Below are 27,959 nucleotides of genomic sequence, written 5' to 3' on the forward strand. Positions count from 1 at the left end.
GAGAGCCTTGCCTTCAGAGTCTTAGTAGCATCTTGGTCTGGGGAAGAGCGAGGGCAAAGTAGAGATATTTGTAAGGTTTAGAATCTGGTTTAAGGCAGGTCTTTCAAGAGGTAGTGCTTAGTTCATATTGGCTAAGGATCATGATAAAATAGTTTAGGATTAGTTGACACAAGCCAAGCCTTTCAAAGAATCTTAGAGATTAAGTAGTTCTTTTAATGCTGACTATTGAAAAGTTTAAGGGTTCATTTCAATGAAATTTCAAAGGAAGCTCTAGAAAAGAACAATAGAGTTATTTGTAACTTTTATCTTTTCTGTGGAATATTTAAAGTCATGTTGATAAAGACAGGGGAATGGTAAAGCCCATTAATGTAGACAATGAATGGTTTCTAAGGTCTCAGTGTCATGAGGGTATCTTGTTATTCAAACCTTTCTGCTTCTAAAATAATTATTAATCTCTCTTCAAAAGCCAAGTGGGAATGGGTGGTAAATGACAAATCAGTGTTGCTCAAAGTGTAGTCTGAAAACCAGTACTGATCTACAAACTGTGTTTTTGGTCCTCAATGATGTAAGTGTAGAAACTGAGAGTGTTTAGAAACTTTTATAGCAACTTAACAATGAAATTTTATATTGGTTTAATTTAATAACAAAAATGGGAAATTACAGTTTGCATTTCATTTTATTTTTTTAAGACTTTATTTATTGATTTTAGAGAGAAGAGAGGAAGAGAGTGAGAATGGAAAAAGGGAGGAGCAGGAAGCATCAACTCCCATATATGCCTTGACCAGGCAAGCCAGGGTTTCAAACTGGCGACTTCAGCGTTCCAGGTCGATGCTCTATCCACTTCGCCACCACAGGTCAGGCTCATTTTATTTTTCTAATAATTTATTTTTATTATATTTTACAAAAATACTGGTCTATGATGGGTTGCTCCTTCATCTTAGATTGTTTGAACACTGTTCTAAATTGCTCCAGCTTGCTTCAGACCTTATAAACTCTCTTTTAGAGTCCTTACGGATATAAATGATCTGGTTTGTAGCCAGAAGATTAAATGAAATAATATATGGGGAACTGCCTTGCACAGGGCCTGGCCCTGATGTAGACTGAGTAAAAATCTAGTTTAATCAGGGACACAGATCGTACACTGTTCTTTGAAAAGATGTAGGGAAGAATCTGCACCAGCTTTCTCCAATCTAAATTGGTGTTTACAGTTATTGCCCTGATGGTCAGCTGCCCCTCTCATGCTTGGTCATCAGCCTCATCTTACCTAAAGCTTAGATGATAAAAAACATCTCATAAGTTAAATGTGTGTGGTGTGAAACTCTGCTGAAGCTCTAGGTCAGTCTGTCTTTGAAATCTAGGCTCAAACTGCACTGGGAGAGAACAAGCCCAGGTTCCAGCCCTGGCTCAGGAGCTGGGTGACCTTGGACAAGCCTCTGCCCTGTCTGTACTTTCACTTCCATCATCAGTAAAGTAAAGCCAAGGCAGTGCCATCTGATGAATAATTATAGTCTAGGCTCCACCCACCAAAGACTAGTGCATTTGTGCACCCAAATACACAGTCTAGAAAGTACGTATCAGCACCATTCAAACGCCTGTGAACAGTTAAGTCAATAAGTAAATTGCGATAGTCACAAGATGGAATATTACACAGTGATGAGAATGAACAATGTGCAACTACAAGCTGCAATAGGTATATATCTCACAAAATAATATTAAGTGAAGAAAATTCAGACACAAAGAACATGTACTCTATCATTCTATTCATAGAAAGTTCAAAGACAGGCAAAGCTAGTCTGATGTTAGAAGTCAGGATAATGATTAGCCTTGGGAGGGGTAGTGAGAACGGGGCAGAGGGCTGGGAGCATGAGGGGGGCTCCTGGAGCTGCTCTTGTTCTGTTTCCTGACCTGGGGACTGGTTCTATGGGTGTTTCACTGGGAAAATCCATTTAATAATGTGTGCACTTAATAATTTGAGCAATAATCTGTACGCATATTGTACTTCAATAAAATGTGTAAATACATTACAAAAAATTAATTTTTAAAAATAAAGCCATTGGACTACATGCTCTATAGGGTCCCTTTTATCTCCATGGTCTCCTTCTCTAAGTCTCTGGGTGGCCCAAATTGCTCAAAAATTCATAGGTCCCAAACTGGGCCAGTTCTGTTCCTTAGGAGACCATTTTTCTTTCCCATTTTTCTTTCTATTCCCATTTTTCCCTCAAACATGCTTTGCCCTCAGCCACCCAGCATTGTTCCAATCCAGGTCTTGTCATTGTCCCTCAGAAATTCCAACAGATGGGGCTCTGTGACTTACAAATCAGGGTCATGCAATGGGGACAGTGCGAGGTTCAAATGGCCATTCTGCAGCCAGACATCTGGATGACCTTATGCAAGTGAACCTCTCTGTGCCTCAGTTTTCATACCATCATGAGAATAAATGAGTACTTACCTCATAGGATTGTTGAGACCACCAAGAAAGTTAGTGTAAATAAACTGCTTAGCACCATGCCCAGCAGATAACATGCCTTAATCAATAAATGTCTGTTATTGGCTTCTCATTGAAGATTCATAAATAATATTATTGTTATCTGCATTTCACAGATGAGGAACTTGAAACTCAAGAGAGTTTGAATAACTTGCTTTACATTACGTGAATAGCCAATAACTGAGAGACTGATACTATAACCCCTAGAATCTGTTCTCCCAAATATCCACAGAGCTCACACTTTTCAGCTAGGATTAGGCTCCCTCAGAATAAAGGCAATATTTTTCAGCAAGGCGAAGTCACATGATTAAGCTTTGACCAATAGGATGCAAGCAAAGTGTACCATGAACGCTTCTGGGAATCATCCTAACAAACAGACGGAAAAGGGCTATTTGGCTTCTGGTACCATCAAACCATGTAATACAGACCAACCGTCCTGCTGAAAACATTGTGGAAAGCTGGACACAATGTAAAATAAATCTGCTTGAGAGCGCTAGAAAGTTAATGAAACTTGTAAGGCCAAGATCTTGGAGAAGGAGGAACCCCAGAGAGGTGAGCCTGTCACTTGAAACTACTTCCCCCATGGGGCATCTGCCACTTCGGAAGAGGCAGCTGAGAAGCCGAGACAGTGAGCAGGGCCACTGCCAACCTCACGAGGATAAGTAGACCAAAGATCAGGTGCCTCCAAGCTGAGGGTTTTGGTAAGCCTCCCTGGCTTTGGTTTGGGACTCCAAAAGACTCTACTTTCTGTACAAACAAAAAAATACAACTGATAAAAATTGTTAATAGCAGACCCAAACTGAAGAAAATACTAAAGTGTATGGCAGAAGGGAAATTCTTCCAGATGGAAACTCGGGGACACAGGGCGAAATACAACACAAATAAAAGGGCAGATATGTAGGTGCATCCCAAAAATGTAAACTGCATAAAATAACAATAATAATGCCTTATAAGGTTTAAAAATATTTAAAGCAAATTAAAATACACAAAAGCAAAAGCGTTTAAATTGGGAAGTACGTGGGGTTAAGGCTTCTATGGCATTGTCTGGGAAGAAGTAGCAGTTTCTATCGGATTTTGATAAATCAAGGAATCATAGTGTAACCTCTAGGGTAATCATTAAAACAACAGTGGAAGAGTAACTATAACTACTAAGACAATGGAGGGAAAATCGAAGTCTGTGTGCTCTATTCAGACAGGTTTCATAAACTGTATTTGTAATTTATATCTGTCATATTTATCTTTTTGTGTTCTTTTTATTTCTGTGTTACTTTTTTCTTTAAAACCCAGTGTGGGGAAAACAGCTGTGTTGGGCTTGCTTGCTGGTTTACCAGCTGTAAGCATTTTGTCTGATTAGTGCGTGAGCATGTGGCAGCGCCACGTGTGTATAGTCTATGCAAGGCTATGGGTGTTTGCCCTCGGGGGTGATTCTTCCAGATTGTTCTCCGGCCACTGTGAGGTGTGGTTTTCCTGCTCCCTTGCCCTTCACTGCAAAAAGCAGGGTTTATTCACTCATCCGTCTTTGCGAGCCTCCAATAAATAGGAATGGCCCAACACTTTCCAGCTCCATAGTTCCTCTACCATCTGCCTGAATCCAATGTGGACCTGCCTGGCCTCAGCCACTGGCATTACATCCGGAGTAGTGGGCAGGATTTGGAACAGATTGGTATGGAGCCACCACCCCCCTTGAAGGGTGAGATAGAGAAGTGGTGGTTGTTCTCCTGCATATGGTTCCCCATGGCTGTCCTTTTGGGGGTCGTGGGCTGGGTATTTTTTACAGTCCTATGAGCAGACACTGAATGCTCTGTGTGAGAGGCCGCCCGAATTTGAGACCTCCAGGATGAGCTGCAGACCGGGCACCAACAACGGCAGGAACTGCAACAGTTGCTGGAAAAGGAGACCAACTGCTCTCAAGAGCTGCAGGGTGAGATGCAGGCTGGGCACCAACAGCACCTGGAACTGGAATGAACTCTGGGGAAGGAACTGCGGTTTGATCAGCTGCAATTTTCCCTAGAAGTGGAACATTGGCACCGGCAGTTGTTGGAGAAGAACCTACAGGTTCAAGAGCTCAAGCTTCATCTCCAGGCTGAGAGCTGGCAGCTGCAGGAACCCAAATGGTTGCTGAAGACAGAGCTGCATCCGTGCGGGTGGAGTGACTCTGAGTCGATGGTTGTAGTCATTTCCGACTCTTCTGAGGAGGAGAAGGTTTGAGAGAAAACTGCCATCGACAGACTCGGAGCCTGGCCAGTGGCTGGCCAGAAGGTAAAAACCCAGCAGCCAAGAGTGCCTCAGGGCAGATAGTGGAGCACTATGTGGTCTGGCCCTACACCCAGACAGAGCTGATGGAGTTAGGGGCAAAATTCAGGCAGAAACCCACCGAGACCCTGGCAACCTGTAGTTGCTGCAGTTGTGGGACATAGGGGTGGATGGTATCCTGCTCTCTGGAACAAAGTTGGAGAAATTAGCTGACATTACCACGCACTCCTCCTTGAGGCAGCATCTTCAGAACCGCCTTGACAACCCAGGAAACCATGCCCTATTAGAATGGGTGGTGGCCACCATTCGTACTGTCTGGCAGAATGCTGGGGACTTGCTGGGGGCAGTGAGTCGGTGGCAGTCCTATAGTAAGCTGCCACAGGTCCTTCAGGAGCTAGGTATGAAGAATGCTGCTTTCAACCTGAGGTCCCGTGGGCCAGATGAGGAAGTGTTTATGGCAGGGAGGAGGGACCTTATTCTCTGTAGCACCCCATCAACCCTTTTTAGGTCACTAGTGTCTATCTTGAGCCCCTATGTGGGGCAGTTACACAGACGGTAGCGGATTTGGGGGAGCTGGAGGCAGCACAGAACCATAAGGCTATGAGGGCTGCTGCCCATGCTGCCCTCCCCCCACCAGCTAATAAGAGAAATGGGCCTGTAAAGGTTACCTGAACACAGAAGTGGGTAGATTTTATTGCAGCTGGGACAGATAGGGAGAAATTAGATGGCAAGCCTAACAAAGTTCTTTTGGAGCTTTGGTGGCAGCTGAAACCAGAACAGAGGTTCCAGCTGCTGAGACGAACAGCCCTAGCAGATACCAATGAAACAGTTGGTGTGCAGGTGGCATGGTTACAAGATTATATTATGGAGACAGCTGAGGAAGAGGAGAATCCTCAAGACCCACTATTCCAGTTTGAATAGGGGGAAGGCTGAGGGACCTAACAGGAGTGGGCGGGGACTGGAGGCCCCATGTGTAACTGGCAATCCATTGGTCCCCTTCTAATGTACAACCGGTATTGGCTTTGGTGGATACAGGTACAGAATGTTTCCTCCCCTATGGGAACCCAGAGTGGTTCACTGGGACCCCAGTGGCCATTGACAGGTACGGGGGCCAAACTGTTCAAGTGAAGCCAATAACTATTCCTTTGGGGATAGGAAGACTGCTTCCTAAGCCATGTAAGGTTTATGTATCCCTATTCCTGAATATATTTTGGGGGAGATGTCTTACAAGGACTGTGGTTGGAAACCACAGCTGGGGAGTTCCACTTGTGAGTCCAGGTCATGAAGGCAGTGCTGTTGGGACATGCAGCACATTCCCCCTTGCAATTACCCATGCCCTGATGTGTGACTAGCATGAAGCAGTACCGCCTGCCAGGTGGCTATGAAGAAATCACTGGGACAATCCTCGCACTGGAAAAGGTGGGGATCATCTGGATGGTGCACAGCCCTTACAACTCCCTGATATGGCCTGTGCACAAACCAGACGGAACCTGGCAAGTGACATTAGATTACAGAGAACTTAATAAAGTTGTCCCCCCTTTGCACACTGCTGTTCCTTTGATAGCTAAACTGATGGATCAGCTAAGCCATGAGATGGGGACGTACCACTTTGTGGCAGATTTGGCTAACACCTTTTTCTTATTGATATAGCTGTAGAGAGTCAAGACCAATTTGCCTTCACTTGGGAAGAGTGGCAATGGACCTTTATAGTATTACCCCAGGGCTATTTGCATAGTCCCACCTTGTGTCATGGCTAAATGGAAACAACCAGAGGTGGTTCATATGTACCATTTATCAATGATATTATGCTAACTAGTGACTCTATTCCAGAATTGGAGCAAGCAGTCCCTACCCTGCTATCCCATTTGAAGGTATGTGGCTGGGCAGTCAACAAGGGCAAATTACAAGGACCTGGGTTATCTATTAAGTTCTTGGGGGTTGTCTGGTTGGGTAAGACAAAGGTTATCCCTGACGCAGTTAAAGGAATTCCTAGGTCTATTGGAGTATTGGCAAGCATTCATACCCTATTTTGGCTCAGTTATTGTGCCCCTTATATAACCTTATTTGTAAGGAGGTTTGCTGGGATTGGACTGAGCAGGCACGAGGTGCATTTGCAGCAGCTAAGAGAGCTGTCAAGGTGGCACAGGCACTGAATGTGTTTGATCCTGCCAGGCCCTGTGAGCTTGATGTCCATGTAACCTCTCAGGGGTTTGGATAGTGCTGTGGCAATGGACAGAGTGCTTAAAGCAATCTATTGGGTTTTGGTCCCAATTGTGGAAAGACGCTGAAGTCCGTTACTCATTGTTGGAGAAACAGGTGGCAGCTGTGTATGCTGCCCTCCTGGCCACTGACAACATTACGACCACAACTCCAGTTATGGTCAAGACCACATACTTTATTGCAGGATGGGTGAAAGATTGGGCAACCAAACCATGTAGTGGTACAGCCCAAACCCCCACCCTGGCCAAGTGGGGTGCATACTTGCAACAATGCTGTGCTCCTTGCACCAGCCCATTGAGGGCAGAATTGCAGGAAGTCTTGGGTCCAGTCACCTATGCGACCTTAGAGTCAGCTGGGGCTCAGAAGGCAGAACCTGAAGTCAGTCCCTATCATAAGGGGCAGATGCCCATCCCCGAGGTTGCCTGGTGTACTGATGGTTCTAACAGGGGCCAGCTTGCCAAGTGAAGGGCCATAGCCTTCCATCTGGCCACTGAGACTATTTGGATGGACATGGATACAGACCAAAGCAGCCAATGGGCAGAATTAAGAGCTGTTTGGCTAGTGCCTGAAATGAACCTTCATCTCTGGTGATTTGCACCGACAGCTGAGCTGTCTATCATGGATTGACCCTTTGGATTGCTACTTGGCACATTAACCAGTGGATGGTAATGCGCTATTTGTTATGGGGTCAGGCCATGTGGCGGGACTTATGGGAAACAGGACACCAGAAGCAGATGACAGTATATCATGTCACGGGGCATGCCCCTCTAGCCCATCCTGGGAATGATGAGGCAGACACTTTGGCGATGGTGCAATGGTTGGGATCGCCTGCAGGTGATGTGGCTCAGTGGCTCCACTGGTGCCTACTCCATGCGGGACAGAAAACTATGTGGGCTACAGTTAAGGCGTGGAACTTGCCTGTGCCCTATGCAGAGGTACTTGCAGTTCGCAATCAAGGTGAAGTATGTTCCAAGGAGCACCCTTAGAGACAAATGGCATCACCTGGACAGATCCAGAGAGGTCGTGTTCCACTGACACGATAGCAGATAGACATCACTGGGCCCTTACCAAAGTCGAACAAATACCAGTAGGCCATCACCTGGGTAGGTACTGCCACTGGTCTGCTTGCTGCTTACCCCGCCTATAACCCAGACCAGAGGGCAGTCATACAGGCTCTGGACTGCCTGAGTGCTGTGTATGGGTGGCCGCTGGTCCTTAAAAGTGACAACGGTACCCATTTCACTGGTTCTATGATGAGGCAATGAACTCAAGACCTGGAGGTGGACTGGAAGTATCATGTTCCCTGCCACCCCCAGGCTGCTCGTATCATTGAGTGTTATAATGGACTCTTAAAGCAGGGACTGCAACAGGAGGGGGGTACCGCTCCCTTACTGGATGGGCATGCTGTTGTAGACAATACTATAAGAGACCTTGATGGGGGACCGTGAGGAGGTCCTCCTACACCAGAAAGCCAGCCAGTTGCAGAGACGCACCGAGGATATTTATAGTTACCACGGACACAGTTCTGGACTATACAGACCCTCCCACCTACCATGGGGTAGGGGGCTAGAGCTGGGCCTCCAGTTAATGCCCTGGGCAGAGTGCTCAGGGAGACATTGTGAAGGGCACCTTTGTAATTATTGTATAACTTGTGCTGTTGTTGTAGTCTGTTTGTGTAATGTGCCTCGCTCTTCACACAGGGACCATCGCAAAAGATACCTGTCATGTCAATTGTGAAGTGAGCAAGCCTAAAGGGGTAGAATGTTGGGGAAACAGCTGTGTTAAACTTGCTCTCTGGTTTACTGGCTACAAGTACTTTGCCCGATTAGTGTGAACAGGTGGTAACACCACATGTGTGTAGTTTATGTAAGGCTGTGAGTGCTTGCCCTTGGGGGTGATTCTCTCAGATCGCTCCTCCGCCACTGCAAGGTGCAGTTTTCCTGTTCCCTTGCCTTCACTGTGAAAAAGGTGTTTCCTTTGTTTATTTGCTTGCCCATCTTTGCGAGCCTCCAATAAATGGGAATGGCCCAACGCTTTCTGGCTCTATAGTTCCTCCGTCATTTGCTCAAATCCAGTGACAACCTGCCTGGCCTCAACCACCAGCATTCACCCAAGGTAGAGCTAAACCAAGCATTTCAAATCAAATTAAAGTAAAACTCAAACTGGAAGAGGCTTTCACTGGGCAAAGTCATATTTTCCCCCCCCAAAAAAAATATCTCTTGTTATGAGTTGAACTATGACCCCTAAAAAAAGTATGTTGACGGCCTAACCCTCTAGAACCTAAGGATGTGACATTTAGAAATGGGGTCATTGCAGATATAATTAGTTATATTAAATAGCGTATTTGGTCATACTGGAGTAGGATGGGCACCGAATCCAGTTAGATCAGTGTCATTAGGAGAAGAGAAAAATTTGGACACAGACACTCACAGGGAAAGATGGCAGCCACTGGTGTGACAGGAATGCCCAGGGCTACCAGAAGCTGAAGAGGCAAGCAACTGCCCTTCTGGAGTCTGGGGAAGAAGCAGTGCCCGCTACCTTTGTTTGGGACTTGTAGCCTTCAAAACTGTGAGATAAATTTCCGTTGTTTTAAGCCACCTAGTTTGTAGTACTTCGTGACAGCCCACCTGCAATGAATATACCCTCTAAGGAACAAAACAGGAGCTCCTGAAGATCATGAAGAGGGTCTTACAAAGGGTCTGGAGACCAATCAATAATTAGAGGTTTAACCACATCAAAGCATCATGGAGTAGAGAGAAGCCAACCAGAACCTCTTGGGGACCTCTTTGATCACTGAAAGCAAGGTATGCTTCTCGGATGAAAAGAATGTGTGGGAGATGAAATAGCTCTGAAGTGAGACTTCTCACTGCACAGCCCCCTGCCCCCCAACACGAACTCTGGGATATCATCAGTGGCATTTGAATGGGATATTATCTGTGGCCTTTGAATGGGATATTATCAGTGGCCTTTGAAGACCAGGTTGCCAGTGAGTGTGTCCTTCAGGAGTCCTACTTGCCTGGACTAAGGCATCCAGAAGGCAGGGGCAGGGTGGTGGAACTAGGGCTTCCCTTGGTGGGCAGAGAAGGCATCAGGGCGGGGAAAGTTGAACAACCCAAGCCTTATGACATGGTGAACTCAGGGTGGGAATATTTTTGAAGGACACACAAGATGATGCCATTCAAATGGCCTCTGAGTTAGCCATGGGGGAATGTGTCTCAAGTTCTTTGAGACAGGTGACCTGCTTACCTAGCCTTCAGAAACCCAGTAATGAACCCTAGACATCAGCAGGAGGGTCTCCTCATGTGGGCGTGAGACTGAGTGCCAACTACACACAGCGCTGAAACTCTTAGATCAGTGGTTCCTACCTGAGCCAAGCTTTTAAGGATTAAAAGGAGTTGCCAGCCACTTCAGACCCAGCCAGTCAAGAGTACCTGGTGATTCTGTTGGTGTGTGGTCCAAGTCACAGGCCACTGAGGTCACTTCCAAGGTCTCCCTTCCCCCTTCTCACCTCCCACCCACATCTATCTCCAGATTGTGGCCTGGAGGGCAGGAGCCTCACTTCCAACTTTGCTGGGCAAGTGATTAAAGTGATTCCTACTTTTGATGTTTTCTTTTGGGGAGGAAGGTCAGAAGTATTACATCTAATGAGATGCAACCAAATCATCAGATAGTATCTTCAGGGTGGACTTGAAGAACCAAAGCCAAACGGGTCTGCAAGAGACTGGACAGTTGGTCGGCAGAGACCGGTTCAGAGAGAGAATCCGAAAAGGGGAATGACAATGTTCTGAAAAGTGTGTTCCCTGGCCCTGTTGACTGCTTATTTCTTCTCTCGTTGGAAATCCCATTTTACCCATTCTGCTGAGATTTGAAGTGTTTCTTGTTTCTGCTGCTGGAATTTGAACAGTTTGAGATTCACCATTGTCGTTCCAATTGTAGTAGCAAGGTATGGTCTAGCCATTTCCGTTTTAAAATTGGAGTCTGTGTACAGCAGACACTTTCAAGGAGCCTGTGAGAGAGGGAGAGAGGACGGAGAACCAGCCCACTTCACAGACGAAGACACTGAGGCACAACTAATTTGTTCAGTATCACCCAGTGAACGGAGGCAGAGCTGGATTTAAAGCCCTGAGCTAGTGACTCATAGCCCAGTTAACTGTGTTTAGAATGATTAACTAGTTGATGGTGGGTTTTTTTTTTTTTTTTTTTTAACGATTTGTTTTCAGATCACATACTTAGAGGTTTGGGACTACACTACACACTCATACACACTTTCCCAGAGTCTTATGGGAACACTATTATTCTGGGGATGGGAAGGAAGCGGAATTCATGTGCCCGGTTCATTCTGGAGCTTCGCCCCAGTATCAGGGCACTTGCTCTAGTTCCACACGGGCCCATGAGTGTCATTCTCATGATCCCCTACCCTGCTCCTTCTCCCTCACCTCTAAGACCAGCAGGAGCTACCTCACTCCCGGCTGGTTCCCAGCCCACTCCCTCGGTCCTTCCTCTTCCATCCCCTTGGCCTGTACCCTTGGGACTGGGGACTTGATTAGGTAATGCCATGCTCAATTTGGAGCAAAAAAATCCTGAGGGGGTCCATGGCAGGGTGTCAGGGTACTTGGTCACTCTGGATAAACAGGACCTTATTTCCTAAAGCATCGTATTTATTGAAAGATTTCTGTGAGGGGTGGCGGAGGTTAGGTAATTTACCTGTTCTAAACAAGCATTTTCACGTTAGAGAATAGAGGAGGCAGCACAGGGAGTAACACAAAATACTGCGAAACGGCAGCTTCGGCTTCTATTCCCAGCTTTCCCCTGTGCAGGGTTCCGCACGGGGTGTTAGGGGAGGGTGGCAATGGGAACCTACCTAGGACAGGAAGAGAAGAAACAGGTAAGCACAGGCCAGGTGGGGACACAGAGCATGGCCATATAGCCCGGTGGTCAAGGGCCCAGGCTCTGGAAACCAACACCTGGTTCAGCCTCAGTTCCACTGCTGTGTACCTGGACCACCAGGTGAGCTCCTGAGCCCCTATGTCTCAGTCTTGCACACAGTGGGGTAATGTTGAGCGTAGGCACGTTGCTTTCAGGATGAAAAGAAACAATGTGCATACAGAGCTGAGGATGGCGCCTGGCAGGGGAGGTGAGCTGAATGCACAGGATCCACTGCCCTTGCCAGGGTCAGAGGGCTCCTCAGGGGAGCCGAGACGGCCTTGGCTTTCCTTTTTCTATTTCTAGAAATGAGCTGGGAGAGGGAGTGAGCATGAGCTTACCAAATGCGCCCTGGAGGCTGAGGGATGGTGAGTTACATACAGTTAATGGGTCAGCATGTTAGCGCTTGCAAGACAGGAGTGCGCCTCTGCAGGTATGTTTACTTTTGGTGGATGTTCAGCGGAAAATAAAATGAATCATTTCAAATATTCCATCAGTAAACAAAAGCTTTCAAACAATGGGGGAACGCAGTGTGAAATGATGCAGACCAGACCGACCAATTCATTAACCTGATGGGGTCATCCTGGTGCATTATGCACTCGCATTTCATGAATTTGTGCACATAGGGATTAAGAACAAAAACAAACAGAGAACTCTGTCCTAAAAGAGTGAGCTGAAGGAAGAAGCCCGTTCTGTGCAAAGGGAGCGTTCCTGTTGAGTGGATGAAATACAAAACCGGGCTACCCCAGGTAAGAAGGTAAGAGAAACAGGAGGTAAAACTAGGTTAGGCCCCATCTCTCCTCCTCCCCAGCTCTAAGAATAGCTTTCTTTGTTGAGAGACTACACCTGAGGTGAGCCGTCTTCACCCCTCCTCTATGTGAATCCAATTTGCAGGTCAGGTAAGTCCTTCCAGGCGCCCCAGCAGGAATAAAGCCTCAGACATGAACTCACAGACTCCCACACAGAATCAAAGCTTCACCCAGGCCCTTTCACTGCAAAGAAAGAAATGAAACGGACCCTGCCCTCCGAGGTGCCAGACCGAGCCGGCACGAAAACGTTTCCATTCCTTAAACACAAAGCCACTTATTTTTGGTGCCTTTCAGTATTTATATAGCAGTGCACATGTAACGCATTTCAATCCACATGAATAGTTCCCAATTGTGGGAGCAAATTAATCTTTTACAAGCTACTCGGCAATGAGGTTAGAAGATAAACAGTAGGTGAAATAGTACACGCTCCCCTGTCCGTGAACCTTCTTAGTACAATAAACTCCTACACTGGAGCTCACCGCGTCCAATGGCTGCCGCGCTCTCTGTTCGTGTGGCAGCCCCAGCTGCCCCCTGCCACGTCTGTCATGTCGAGGGAGTTCTCTGATCAACCACCTGGGTGGGTTGTGCTGCCATTTTCAGTTTGGAAGGAAAAGCCTGTAAATCTGCTTCCTGGGAAGACAGACGTTGCTGGATTGTCATTGGCCTCCCGAACGCAGAAAACATCAATTTCATTGCAGCTCATCAGAGCTGGAAACACCTGCCACTTCCTTTCTCAGCTGCAATGAACATGCTGCCTCTCAGCCTTGATTGATTCCAAACAGCCTAACTCGGCCAAATCAAGGTTTAAATGGGACAGTACAACCTGATAGTATTTTTCAGTTTTAGAAACATGAACTTATTTGTGTTTTTATTGCCAAAGGAGCACTACAATAGTTGGGGCTATAAATATTTATGATTAAGATAAATATGAGTAGTTTGATGCTTATAATAAAAATGGTTCTTTATCTTTGTATTTATTTGGGAGTGGTTATGTTTGTATTTTTTTCTTTTTCTTTTTTCTTTTTTATGGGCAGAGTAGAAGAATAATATTCTTTCTGTATCCCAGCATCCAGGACAAGGCTGCAGAAACCCATGGGTATTGGGAGAATGTTTATTAAACAGACAGATAAATAAATGGATGTTTGGGAAAGCAGGCTTAAGAACTGTCCTCGTGGGGGTGTTCTATTGAATGGGGCACTTGAAACCACACACTAAATTAAAAAAACTGTTCTCTTGGTCCAACTTATGTAAAACTCTGAACTTAAGAATATCATGAGCCCTTTGGTTGAACTTAGAAGCTGTGTGAGACTATGCAATATGGCCTGAGGCTAGGGCTGCCTGTCTCATTCAGAGTCCTGAATTGCTCAATCTTGATCACAAGTGTTCTTTAGGGCAGTGGTCCCCAAACTTTTTTGGGCCACGGACCAGTTTAATGTCAGAAAATATTTTCACGGACCGGCCTTTGGGGTGGGACAGATAAATGTATCACGTGACCGAGACAAGCGTCAAGAGTGAGTCTTAGACAGATGTAACAGAGGGAATCTGGTAATTTTTAAAAAATAAAACATCATTCAGACTTAAATATAAATAGAACAGAAATAATGTAAGTTATTTATTCTTTCTCTGTGGACCACTACTGGTCCGCAGCCTGGGGGTTAGGGACCACTGCTTTAGGGGACTGTGAAGGCTGTATCGGTTTTCATCATAATCTTACTCATATTGCATACAAAGAAACTGTCTTCAAATGTACAATATTATACATTTTGAGGGTCTAAAAACATTGTGAATAAGAAATGGAATCATTTAAAATACTTTAATAGCTACAATGTTTGTGTCTTTTTGGAAATGACTATTGAAGTAGGTTTTATGTCCTGGTGAAAACTGAAAGCCAGTGTAAGTAGAAGGCTGTTAAGTATGAGATTTATGTTTGAACTTGGCCAGATAAGACATAGTCTTAAACCACAGAACATAGTCTTTGGAAGAAAAAGTGGACAAGTTGTGTCTCTCATCTATTAACAGAATACTAGGGCCAAGAACCATCTTCTTTCTTGGCCTTCTTGGAAGAATCTTTCTTTTAGATGCAAATAGAACAAATTAAAATAAATGGCATTTAATTATTTTGCACAGTAACAACCCAGACACTACATATTTGAGCATAATCTGTTAAATGTATGCAAGCATTCAATAATGCACTTTTATATATACATAATTGACAGAAAAGACAGGGCTTGAATATTTCTGCATATTCTAGAGCAAAAACTAAAGTTATATTTCCCCTTCTTAAAATAAGTTAATATTCCTGCACATCCATAATCTTACCTCCAAATGCCTAGTGGTCAAAAATATTAGTTTGACTATCACCATAAATCTTTAATACTACTATACAACTTACTGCCCCAAACATCTGAGTTATTTGTATATTAAATAGTTTGTATACCAACATCTTAGTGGTAATAGGTCTTCTCCAAATTAGAACACAGGAAAACCAGAATTATGAGGAAATCTTATTAGCAATTTCCACCAAATAAATAGATAAATAGCCATAAGTGACACAGTTTTCACAGACAGATAGACAGATGCCTATACATATTTACTAATAATAGAATTCAGGCACTAAAAGATTTGGCTGTTTTAAAAAAGGAAGGAAGAAAGGGAGGAGGAGAGAGAGAGAAAGAAAAAGAAGGAAAAAGAAAAAAGAAAGAAAAGAAAAGGAAAGAAAGTAAGAAAGAAAGAGAAAGAAAGAAAGAAAGAAAAAGAATGAAAAGAAAGAAAGAAAGAAAGAAAGAAAGAAAGAAAGAAAGAAAGAAAGAAAGAAAAAGAAAGAAAGAGAAAAAAAGAAAAGAGTAGAAAACGCCTACAACCTTAGGAACTTGATATGCCATGGAAAGGTTGTCTTTTAATATGTCCCAAAACATTGGCTGACTTGGTAAATCCAGTTACACTTCTAATTTCTGGTTTGTCACCTGGCCAGGCTGATGTACACAGATAGCATCTCAGACAGAAGTGGTTCATGGGTCAATTTATGTTGAGGAAAGTTAGATCTTTGGTCAAAGCCAACTGTTGCAAAGCACCTTTCATCCAATGACACATTTAAACACTTGCAGTGATGAGAAAGGCCAAACATACAACAACAAAGGATCTTCAGTTCATCTCTTGTCAATAACAGACTGAATCTTTTCAAAGAATCTCTTTGAGGGGAAACAATAAAATATTTTATGACAACAGATCACCATTTGAAGTCTTTTCTTTGGTTCTATTTGAACCATCAAAACATCCCAGGGATTCCAAATCAGTGCACGAAATCCACCTCCCAGCTTTCCTTGCAGATTGACAGTGTCATATGAAAACAAAAATCCATGACCCAGTTTGGGATTTGGTACATGGGTCAGTGTTCTCAGCATCCGGTGAAGTCAGCAGTGTTCTTGTTCTGTGGGCTTCCTGGGCACTCCCTGCGGAGCCGCAGGGTCACTTCTGTTTTGGACCCAAGAAGACCACCACTGGGGCACATTCCTTGCCTTGGGCCACTAGTGTGTTCATTTTTAGTAGCAGCACCAACTTCACCCATATTTCACCAACAAATGGAAGAGTTTCTCTGTTTGCCATTGCCAACAGTTATTTAAAAATTATTCATTTTCTAAAAATGCTTCCCAGCATGTTCCAGAGGCCATAAGGACAGTGCTCTGACAATAAAAAAGCTGTTCTAAGCCAACAGGACTTGGTGAAAACTAATGATCTTGAATCCTGCTGGTATCAAGTTGAAGTTTTGTTTCATTTCTTTCTTTCTTTTTTTAATAAAATTAAGGCTCAAATGTTCTATTAAACTCTCATTGCTTATGTATATTATATCAAGGCTTATAAATACACCTCGTAAATTAAATTCGCCCTGGATTGAATTAACACCTGCTATGTGAGTTATTTGCTTTATGTAATCAGTAATCTCAAGGTTTCTCCTCTTTCCCTGGAAACACAATTTAAATATTAACCTAATCTTTAAACTGCGGCTGCTTCCTTCTGACATTTGGAAACCAATCGTCCATGTAAAAAAAAAAAAAAAAAAAAAAAAAAGGTAAATATGGACATATTAATGAAAAGGCAGCTTCTTAGAAATCTTAAGATGTGTAACTCAATGAATTGAGCAGATATATGATAAAAAGCAATCTCTGTGTCCCTTTCCAGGGACAACAATGCTGGTCGTCTGCCAAGGTCACATTGAATTGGAGGGACCTGCTGAAGTTGACTGCCAATTTCCAAAGTGTCTTTGTCTTTTCTTCAGTATAATCTCTGGAAGGATCTGGGGCAGCTGTAGCACATATGAGAGAATTTTAATCTTTGAAAACATATTGCAGTATGGTGTAACTGAAGGGACAGGTATAACAAATCCTGCAAAAGGAAGGAGGAGCGTGTGGGGTGTGCGCAGCCAGATGGGTCCCTGGCCGGCGTTGAGGGAGAGGGCTCTTGCTCATGTCCTGCTCAGCTGACAGCCCCTGGAGAATATGAAGCTTTCGAAGTGCTGGTCCTCAGCCTTTTCCTTTATGCGCTGTTCCTCTAAGGACTCCACGAGTTTGTCCCTCTGCTCGATCACTTGCATCATCTCGCTGAATATTTCCCGCTCCTCATTTAGATCGTTCTCATCTTTCTGGCTCTCTACAGAAAAAAAAGAAAAGAAAAACTTTGGACCTCAGGTAAGATTTGGCCCCAGGAGAGTCCCGGCCTCTGCATTCTTGATTGTTCTGGGTTTGTTCTGCCCTTCAATTTCCATGGAGAAAACAAGGAAGTGAATCGGACACCAGGGAACTGCCCTCAAAGCCACAGATCAGAATGGTGGGTGCTTTGTGCTGCAGTCAGCTCAGTTTCCACCTTGAGAATATATATAAAGGGACAAGGGCGAACCCCTTTGTGAGAAAACAAAGTTAATACCAGCCATGCCCGGCTCAGGCCTCCAACCTCCCCTCTTCTGTGAAGAAAAAAAAAAAAAGAAGGAAAGAAAAATATCCACCAATAACAAAAAGGCTGTTTTCCCTAAACGTGTGTGAGCTACAGTAAGAAGTTTCTAACTAAACAGTCTGCAACCAGTAGCTAGATTTCAATGACAAAAATCCTTTCTCACTTTATAGTTAATGACAAACTGTAGGGGGCAGGCCGAAGCAGAGTGAGGCTACAGCTGGCCAATAGGAGGGCATTTCCGGGCTGGGACTGCTTTCCCTTTAGCCTTTTGGACTATGTGACTTTCTCCCTAACTAGCCTGACAGCCAATTGCCTAGGGGAGAAAAGATTGTTATAAAGCAAGTGAAACAGTAAAAAACAGGTACTCCAGTAATGACTTTCTGACATTCAAAACAGGATTTTAAAGCCAAATTTAAGTCTCATCAGCCAGATTATAGCCTTGGGGGAGGACTTCATAAATTCCTTTAGCCCCTTCCATGTAACACTCCAGGACCAGGTGGTGAGCCTCAGCCCAGAGTAGAGAAGGTGCTGCTGTCTCTCACATCAGGCTTAACTCTGAGGCAAGGTCAGGACGAAGGCATATATGACAACGAAGATATAAAGAAGCACCATTCCCTTTGCAGCGCATGTTTTACAGGACCGTGAAAGCGCTGTCCGCGTTCCAGTCGCTCCATTCTGGTCCTTAGAAGCCCTCCAGGGCGTGAAAAAATATTCTATCATTTGACGGGAGCACAAGGGGCCCAAGGACTCATGCTTTGTGTCTCGCTTGAAACTCTGGGAAGAAACAGCTGGAAAGGCACCCTATGTATAAACAGAGGTCATTCTTCATGGTTGGGCAGAGAAGTAGGGTGTGAATGACTCCCCAGGTCTGTGTGTGTGTGGCCCGAGTGAAGCCTAGAAGTGTTCACTTGCCTCAGAGCTACCAAAGGTAGCTTGCCCATGATGAGGAGTGAAGCGGCCCCACAGGGGACACTGGACGGTGAACTGTCCAGCCAAACTGAATGGAGTATGTGCAGAGGGGTTGATGAGCCAGGGAACACCCTGAGGCCCCACGCACGCTAAGAGAATGGCAGGCCGTGGGTTACACCAGCCACACACCTTAACTGCAAATGCCAGGAGAGAGAGGCAGCCAGGTGACAGGAGACAGCTGTAGGGTACTGAATGATTCAGTGCAACCCACACAGATCCCCAATGCCAAAACGACACGGAATCCTGCCTCTTCGCCTTACCTGGCAGTCGTCTTAGGGAGAAAAGCAGAAGGAAGGGGCAGCCATCTGCAAGACTGAACATTTTCATCCCAAAGAGACCAAGCATTTCCTACAGGGACTGTTTAAAATATTGCATCAGACTAAGTTTACCAGAGAAGAATATATAAGGTTCTTTTTTTCTTGCTAATTAGTGGGATGAAGCTTTTGTGGGAGATGAGCTCAGGTAGAGACAAAATGTAAAGCTATATATTTTTTCGCACACCCGAGAGGAGTGAGAAAATATGACCATCACTCCTTAGTAAGAATTTTTTTAAAAAAAGAATTGAAGGTTGTCTAATGGAGTCTTTGCTGGTGTTTATTTTACTACCCCGAAACAGAGCAAGTTAAAATTTATATCAGATATCTAAATCAAGTATTAATTATATACTATGATTTGTTAATTTAGGTATATTCTAATTTTAATCTCCATATTTGATAATCAACACAAAGGAAATTTAAAATTCCTCTCTTAACTTTAGCTTGTCATTGATGGACCCATTTGAGCCCTTTCCAACAAGTAAGAGCTGATAGCCCCTTTTATCTGTCCTGTATAGTACAGCTCTATAAGGGTTTTGTTAGAAATAGAACTCTGTTGCTATAAAGAAAGTCTACAAATCCTTTCTAACAGGAGACCCTGAGTCTGTGGTGATCTGCTCTTTAATCTTAACCCTATCATTTATTTTGAGCATGTCTGTTAAGTTTTCTAATCTATGAAACAAGGATAAAATGCCTAAATAAAAATATTCATGATGATGGGTATCAGGCAACCCATAGGTAGGTGCAATGTTCTGTCCATGACATATAAAGAAATTATTTGACTGGTTCTTTTAGACCTAGGTCTTAATGTAAGAAAGCCACGCATGGATCTGGCCCCACAAACACACAGGAGCAAAACAGAGTGAATGTGTCTCCTGGACTGGAGCCAATGAATGCATAAATCAGTATATTGTGTCAGTTGAGTTTATTCCAATTCTCTGTTTTCTTTTTTTTTTTTTTCATTTTTCTGAAGCTGGAAACAGGGAGAGACAGTCAGACAGACTCCCGCATGCGCCCGACCGGGATCCACCCAGCACGCCCACCAGGGGGCGATGCTCTGCCCCTCCGGGGCGTCGCCATGTTGCGACCAGAGCCACTCTAGCGCCTGGGGCAGAGGCCACAGAGCCATCCCCAGCGCCCGGGCCATCTTTGCTCCAATGGAGCCTTGGCTGCGGGAGGGGAAGAGAGAGACAGAGAGGAAGGTGCGGCGGAAGGGTGGAGAAGCAAATGGGCGCTTCTCCTGTGTGCCCTGGCCGGGAATCGAATCCAATTCTCTGTTTTCCATGGTGAAAATCTTTCTCTCACATACATCTGGCCCAGCCCACGCTGGGCAGGATGTTTCTTTTACCATCTCCTCTGTGGTCTCAAAGCACTGGTGTCATGGTCCTCATCTCACTGTACCGTAATTACTGGACTGGGCGTTGGTCTCCAGTGACCACAGGGCACAGGGGATCTTCTCCGTATGCCAGCCACACACTAGATTCTCCACAAACATTTGTTAAAGAAATGAATAACTGAATGTGTGAATCGATGACTTCATTCCTATTCACACATGGGATGGAGCAAAGTGCCGCTCTCGCAGCCAAGTGAATGAAGCTACACGGGGTGTGCTGTGCGGGTGGTGGTGGCCAGCAGGGAGGCTGGCCCTGTGCTCCCCTCTGAGTCTCAGGCAGGCAGAGCTCTGCTGTGATTTGCAGCGTGTTCTGTTCAACTGTCTTTTTGGGAGAAAATGTCCTTACAAGGACCCAAAACGTATCACCATACTCACCCTCCTTGAGCATTTTCTCTCTTAATTTCTGCTGCAGTCTGCTTTGATGATCTTCTAATTCTAGTTCTTGGGCCCTGGGGATGAGAAATCACTCAAACTTTATAACTACTAGAGATTTGTGTAGACACATAAGCCCACTGACAGTAGCTACTGCCTTCTTTATTTCCTATTAAAACTGGAATATCTCTGAACTGAAAGCTTTGCTGCTGTGGGGACCACCGAAGGTGCTGAGAAGGATTTGCTTTGAGATATGCTGAGCTCCACACACCTCCGTGAGGCTCCTGCCACGTTTTCTTATTGCTGTTGTGCTATGTGTTTCCATGTCTGCCTCCCCTGAAACCGTGAGGAGCCTGTGGCCTCTTTCATCTTTATTTCCTCAGTACCCAGCACAGTTACTGGCACCAAGAAAATAATATGCTTGATACATTTTTGTTAAACGAACTTTATAATTCACAGCTGATCCAAAGGAAGACATGTGGGATGGTTGTATGAAAAGGACTTGGTAGTCAGGTAGGTGCATAAACAGATCACTTAGTGTGTGAGTCTCAGTATGTGCACCAGTGAAAAAACAGAGATAGGACACACAATGACTACAAATGACTCCTTCTTCCCCATTTCCAGAATTTTCTTCCATGATAGTGGAGCTCCATGAGCATCACTGCCGGCCTCCTCCCCCAAGCCCCGCTCGGACTCACTCTCACCCCAGGGGAGGTAAATTTTGGAAAATAGACTAGAAGAACTCAGCCCATACCCTTTCTCTGCTAGGATCAGCCTGCCTGAAGCAAACACGTGTTCTTGATTATACTCAGTCTTGCCATAGATCTACACAAGATTTCTCAGTCTTGACACTGTTGCCATTTTAGGCTGGAAAATTGTGTGTGTGTGTGTGTGTGTGTGTGTGTGTGTGTGTGTGTGTGTGTATTTTTCCGAAGCTGGAAACAGGGAGGCAGTCAGACAGACTCCCGCATGCGCCCGACCGGGATCCACCCGGGAGCCCACCAGGGGGCAACGCTCTGCCCATCCGGGGCATCGCTCTGTTGCGACCAGAGCCATTCTAGCGCCTGAGGCAGAGGCCATGGAGCCATCCCCAGCGCCCGGGCCATCTTTGCTCCAATGGAGCCTTGGCTGCCGGAGGGGAAGAGAGAGAGGAAGGAGAGGGGGAGGGGTGGAGAAGCAGATGGACGCTTCTCCTGTGTGCCCTGGCCGGGAATTGAACCTGGGACTTCTGCACGCCTGGCCGATGCTCTACCACTGAGCCAACTGGCCAGGGCCTGGAAAATTCTTAATTGCTGGGGGACAGGGGTGTCCTGTGCATTGTAGAATGTTTATTAGCATCCTTGGCCTCTACTCACTAAATACTGGTAGCACCTCCTAATATGACAGACAAAAATGTCTCCAGACATTGCTAAATATTCCCTGGGAAGGCAAGATCATCCCCAGTTAAGACCTACTGGTCTGGTGTAAAAGCTTTGCCCTTATAAAGTAAGTGAGTCTATTACATTATCTGACTATGTACTGTATTTTTCACACCATAAGACATACCTGACCATAAGACACTCCTAAGGTTTTAAGGAGGAAAATAAGAAAAAAATATTCTGAACCAAATGGTGTGTTAAAATATTTAATAAAATACCATATTTTTTGCTCCATAAGATGCACCGGCATTTTCCCCTCCACTTTTGGGAGGAAAAAGTGTCTTATGGAGTGAAAAATATGGTAGATAACCATGTCTAATTCTGAAATTTGGTTAGTGTCATGGGTTGAATAGTGACCCCAAAACATATGTCCACATCCTAATCCCTAGAACCTGTAAATATGACCTTATTTGAAAAAAAGGTCTTTGCAGATATAATAGATGTAATTACACTGAGCACCTTGAGATGAGAACACTACAGATTATCCCAGTGAACCCTAAGTCCAATGACAAGTATCCTTATGAAAGACAGAAGAAGAAATAGACATACAGAGAGGCCATGTGGAAACAGAGTCAGAGACTGGAGTGATGCAGCCACAAGCCAAGGGATGCCTAGAACCAGCAGAGGCTAGAGATATGGAGGAAGCATGGCCCTCCTAACATCTTGATTCAGAGTTCCCTTTTCCGGAACAGTAAGGGAATAAATGTCTGTTGTTGTAAGGCACACAGTTTGTGGTAATTTATTACTCTGGCCCAAGGAAAATCATACAGATAACAAGCTCACCTGGGCTCTCATATTTAGCCAAGCTATTAACAGTAATGAAGGTGATCTTTTGATGTTTCACCTGTTGACTTGGTAGTCTTATTTCTCACCTGGTTCAGAACCCAGGCAGGGGAGAGAAATAGAATTTATTAGACCTCTTCAAAGCTCCCCCCACCACCACCACCATTAACTCTCAGGATTAGATGAGATGGAATGAGACAGCAGAAGTAAATGCACCCAGTACACCCTGTGGCACTCGACTGCTTTATATTAAATGTTATTTTCTGTCTCTCCAGAATGGTGACAAGTATAGTGACCTTCAACGTTGTCAAGAGTATGCTGAGACCTATCTCTAATCTCCAAACCAGTCAGCTACTCTTCATTCAAAGAGGACATCCAGACAGATCTCAGTTTTTCAATCCGCTAAAGCCACAAGGAAGTGCCCAGGTAGCTCTCACCAAGCCTTCTCCGTGGTTCATGCTCAGAAGCCAGAGACATGCTTCCCCATTGCAGGTGAGTCCCCTTGGTTTGGACAACAGGGCTGGATTGAAAATACTTTTTCCAAACGCCCTCCAGCTTCAGACCCATTACCTGAAACCTGTTTTAGCTATGAGACTACACAGAGAAAATAGACAACCGAAGATTCTCTGTACTAATGCCAGCATGGTATGCAAGACATCAAATATCAATTTGCCTCAATCACAATTCTGTATGCACGAGAAGAAAAGATCCCAGGACTGCCGCCCAGGAGGGTGAGCCACCTCACACCCGCCCCGCTTTTGCGTTTAGGGCTCACTGTTAGCTGTGTTGCCTTACTTACATGATCAGTAGCTCCGACTCATATCGCATTAATTTATTCTTCTCCAGAACCAGCATAAACCATTCCTGCAAAAGCTGTGCTTCATCCTGTGTGCCTGAATCTGCTTAAGAAATCAGCAACAAATGGGTTAGATTGGCGTTTCTCTCCACCTGATCAAACTGCTTTGGGGCTCCCTGAGCAAGACCATGTTTGTAGCAAAAAGGGCTCTCGGCAGGCAGCAGCCCCCTGATGGCCTGTTGATGCCTCAGGAGCAGGGACATGACAAATAAAACCCACCTGTGCATGCTCGAAGGGAGGTCCTCTTCCACATTTAGGGCATGAATACTTCAGTTTCAAGGTCATATGCCCTTGATAATGTCCTGCTACAAATGGCCCTCCTCCTGTCTACTTGTATATTCTCAGCAAAACTTCTTTAAGTTTGTGCCTCACATCCTTCACCAAAGAAAATCCTAATCACCTGATGATTACTTTTCCTTCTATCTTCCTCCTCCCAAATCAAATGCCTACTGAGCGGCCAGGTGGAGTGTGGCTTCCTTCATGGGGCAGAAAAGCTCATACCACAGTGGGTCATAAAGGAGGGGTGATTGGCATTTAAATTTTTTGCAAAAAGAAAAGGCAAATGATGCGGGCGGAGATGCTATCAGCTTTGAGACTCATGGGGAGAAAGTTATATAAGTTATATCCATATATGTTCTTAAAACTTAGATTATGGCCTTTATTAAACAAACAACCACGAGAAAATAGACACAACTTTGAGATACTCAATATTAAATGCTAAATGTCGGGATACTAAAAATGTTAAATCTGGGCATGTTTGAGAAGCAGCCACATGGAGATGGCTTTCTAGAACTTTACCCTGCAATGAGAACACAGGCTGTATTGCAAAGCTCATGGCCATTCTAGAAGTATGATATGTGCCAGAGAGTCCCGGAAGCAGGGGGGGAAACAATGTGGACAGAAAATGTGTGTGTGACTTCAGGCAAGTTGTTTAACCTTTTAGAGCCTCTGCTTCTTCACTGGTTAAACCGAACAGTAAGATACACAGGTAATATAATAATAATAATAATGAGCTACTGTTTATTATGCAACTATTGCATGCCAGTCAATAGGCTATATGCCTTATAATGAGCATTTCATTTAATCCTCATAACATACTCACTAGTAGTTTCCCTTATTATCATCACTTGACAGCTGAAAAAATAGAGGTGTAACAGATTAACTTGCCCAACCTCAGTGATGGCAGAACCAGGGCTGGGACTCAAGTGAGCCTTATCCTAAACCCATGCTTCTCACTGCTTGTGCAGCCAGTCAGGGAAACAATGTCTCTAGTACATTGCCTTGCATGTAGCATAGCAAGTCATCCAGCAAAACGAGTTCCCTTTTCTCCCTGTCTCCTTGACCACCTTTATATTGATAAGAAAAATGGGGTCCGGAGAGATGTATAGGCAATGCCCCATATTATACATTTAGTTAATATGCAAACTGGTGCTACAATGAAGCTCTTAACTTCTGGTGAATTCATTCATTTGCTCACTTATTTTACACCACCTATTTATGATACAGGTGTTGGGTACTGCCTTAGGGACTGGGATACAGTGATAGATAGTGCTATATATCACAGGAAATTTGGAGTTAGTAAGGCATAGTACCTGCTAAAAAGAATATTTATAGTTAATAATCTGGATTAGACGGACCCAAAGAGCTAGGATAAAATAGAACATCAGAAAACTGTCACTACACCAAAGCAGCAAAAAGGACTGATAAATGGCCATCCTGTACCTTTATGCGATCTTGAAAACAAAAATGTCAGATGGGACTGTACCAAAAACAGGGCCATCTGTCCCACTGAAGGACCTTTCTCAGCCTTTGGGTGAAACTGTTCCATAGTCTCTAAATGCATCCAACTGGTATCATCCAGCCCACATTTCTCTATCTTGTCTGTTAGGCTGTTATAGGAAACTTTGGTAACAATATAATTTCCTGAGTCTGAGCTCTGCAATGTGCGCCGTGACCGTGGGCACCACACGCCTTGCAAGTCCACTCAGAAAAGGATATGGTGTTTGCTTTTCGCAGCTTCTCTGTAAACAGCAGTGGTTCCTTGGTAATCTCTAAATGTCTTTCTAAATATCCACAATTTAAAAAAAATATATTATCTAGAACTTTGACAAGGATGCGTATTCATGTGTCCTTCTCATGTGAAAAGTAGAAAACGTACCCATCTCTACTCTTTTGGCTCTGGAAGTCTCCATGGGTTTTCAAACACTGAGGTTACACCTGCAAGTTTTTTCAATATCAGGGGGTTAATTCAGTTCACTTAACAATTTCTGAGTGAATAATGCCCCATCGAAGACTCAACTCGTGTGGATCATCTTTCACTGGGGCGTAGAAGCCTGAATTCATTGCTCTCCCATTTTCCTCACCTACCCAGGGGCAATCTCCTCTTCTAGATATTGTTTAACATTTCTAGATTGAGGATCGTTTGCCTCCATAAAGAAAACAGAAAAGCTGAGAGTTGAGAATGCTGCTTTTCCCGTTGTGTAATGTGATACCATCTGGCTCGGCACGGGGCCTAGCCTTCCCTTGTTCCCAATCCAAAAGAAACAGCACTGTTTTGCTGTCTTTAGAGTATTTTTTCTTGTTGTTTTTCAGAATCAGCCTCTTTGCTCCATTACGCCCGCCCACAGGCTCTAGCCAGACCTTTCTCCTGGATTCTGCATCCCTTTTTCCATCTTTCCTATGTGTCCTTCTAAAATCTGGCCCACTCGAGAGGCTCCCCGCGCAGCCAGCCACACTGGTCGCTGCTGAGGCAGTACTCAGCAAACACAGGTTGAACTGAATTAATTTTCTTTTTTTCAACGGAATAATTTGGTAATTGCGTAGCCTACAGTTCATTTTTTTAGCCTTCCTTTCCTCAGTAGTCAAAATCCCTTACGGAGATCTTTGAACACGGACTTCTATGCAGGTTCCTTTCCAAAGCGCTGGATACGGGTGACTGGGCCTAGCCCCAGGTTGCCTCGCTGCTCTCCACCCCAACAGCACCCTGAGGCTTTACTCCATGGTTTCCATCAGCTCACCGCCACCCATCAGACAGCTTCCTTACACGCAGGTCCTGACGAAGCGTGGACCAGCGTGGCCCCGCACTTGGATGCAGGGGAGTGAAGCGGCAGAGGGCTTGGGCTTTGAGAGCAAGCAGACCTGGCTCTCAGCCACTTACACAATGTGTGACTTCGGGCAAGCAGCCTCACATCTCTCCACCTCAGTCCCTTCCTGTGAAAAATGCGGGTGGCGATAGTACCTGCCTCATAATTGGTCACGGGGGACTAAATGAGATGATGCATGTAAAATGCTTGCCCGTAGTGATTGGCATATAGTAAACACTCAATAAACTGTACCATTGCTATTAGTACCTGTTGTTTCCTCCAGTGTCTGCTTCTGTATAATTCCACGTGGATTATTTTCTGTTCACCTTTAAAGCTCAGCTAGAGCGTAATCTCTGACTTGATCATACATGCCTAACCTTTATCTTGTAACTTCCCTGGAGGTTAATAAACACTCTGAAATAATTTTTTTTTTTTTGGCCCCCTGTCCATGGAAAGGTCACATGGCTGGCTGGATCATCAGCACTTGCTGGGGAAGACTCGTATACTCTGCCTACACTGCTTGTTGGCTCAGCCATGTCTCCATCTGGTCCTGGGACTGCTGTTGAACAGAAAGCCTTTCCAGGGCAGGGATGTGACTCGCACATCTGGGAACCAGGATGCAGCCAGAATGATGCAGCCAGAAGGCAAGCAGGCTGGGCTCTGCCTAGAAGAGCTCAGCTGCCTAACCCCTTCCTCCACCCCTGCTGTGTTCCTCCTCACAGCTTCTTCATTAGCTCCCACCTACTCACACCATGCTGTTTCCAAAGCAAAATGCAAGGTTTCTACTTGCTCGGGTGAAGCAAAGTAATCAAAACTCAACACGAAACAACTTTTTTATTATTAATGGAGTTATTAAAGGTGACTCACTTTTCCCCAAATGAACTCTCAAAAATACAAAACGAATTTGGTTACTCCCAATTGAAATTCTCCAATTACATTCCACAGTCAAGTTCAAATCACCTAGCCTGGCAACATTCAGTCCCTGCTTACATCACAGGGGTTGGCACTTAAGGGTCAATCACTTTTCTTCCCAATAAATAATAACAATACTTGAACAATGTAGTCTTTAAAGTCATGGCTTTTTAAACATTTTCTTTTGTTAGTAATGCTGAATACCTCTCCAGTTGTGTATTGGTG

At 44.6% G+C, this 27,959-nt stretch overlaps 1 protein-coding gene and 1 long non-coding RNA gene across 5 annotated transcripts in view; one reads left to right on the forward strand and one right to left on the reverse strand.

The window, feature by feature from the left end:
• Positions 1 to 715: 715 nt before the first annotated feature.
• LOC136393111 (uncharacterized) lies at positions 716 to 27,925 on the forward strand. 2 transcript variants are annotated; one of them, XR_010749039.1, is made up of 3 exons: positions 716 to 854; positions 23,159 to 23,375; positions 27,279 to 27,925. It is a non-coding gene; the product is annotated as an uncharacterized lncRNA (long non-coding RNA). The 2 variants fall into 2 exon arrangements; XR_010749041.1 differs by lacking the exon at positions 716 to 854 and adding an exon at positions 17,254 to 17,372.
• The window catches only part of MICAL2 (microtubule associated monooxygenase, calponin and LIM domain containing 2), a 219,692-nt gene continuing 207,220 nt past the window's right edge, over positions 15,488 to 27,959 (reverse strand). For 2 of the 3 annotated variants that reach the window (XM_066365566.1, XM_066365558.1), the window contains 3 exons: positions 23,683 to 23,785; positions 20,686 to 20,759; positions 15,489 to 17,334 (listed from right to left, as the gene is read on the reverse strand). In XM_066365566.1, coding sequence (XP_066221663.1) covers positions 17,150 to 17,334; positions 20,686 to 20,759; positions 23,683 to 23,785 — 362 coding nt within the window. In that variant the 3' untranslated portion in view covers positions 15,489 to 17,149. Of the gene's footprint in view, positions 17,335 to 20,685; positions 20,760 to 23,682; positions 23,786 to 27,959 lie in introns of all 3 variants that reach the window. The other variant, XM_066365593.1, reaches the window with a different exon arrangement.

Source organism: Saccopteryx leptura, chromosome 1 (genome assembly GCF_036850995.1).
Source record: "Saccopteryx leptura isolate mSacLep1 chromosome 1, mSacLep1_pri_phased_curated, whole genome shotgun sequence".
NCBI classification, from domain to species: Eukaryota; Metazoa; Chordata; class Mammalia; order Chiroptera; family Emballonuridae; genus Saccopteryx; species Saccopteryx leptura.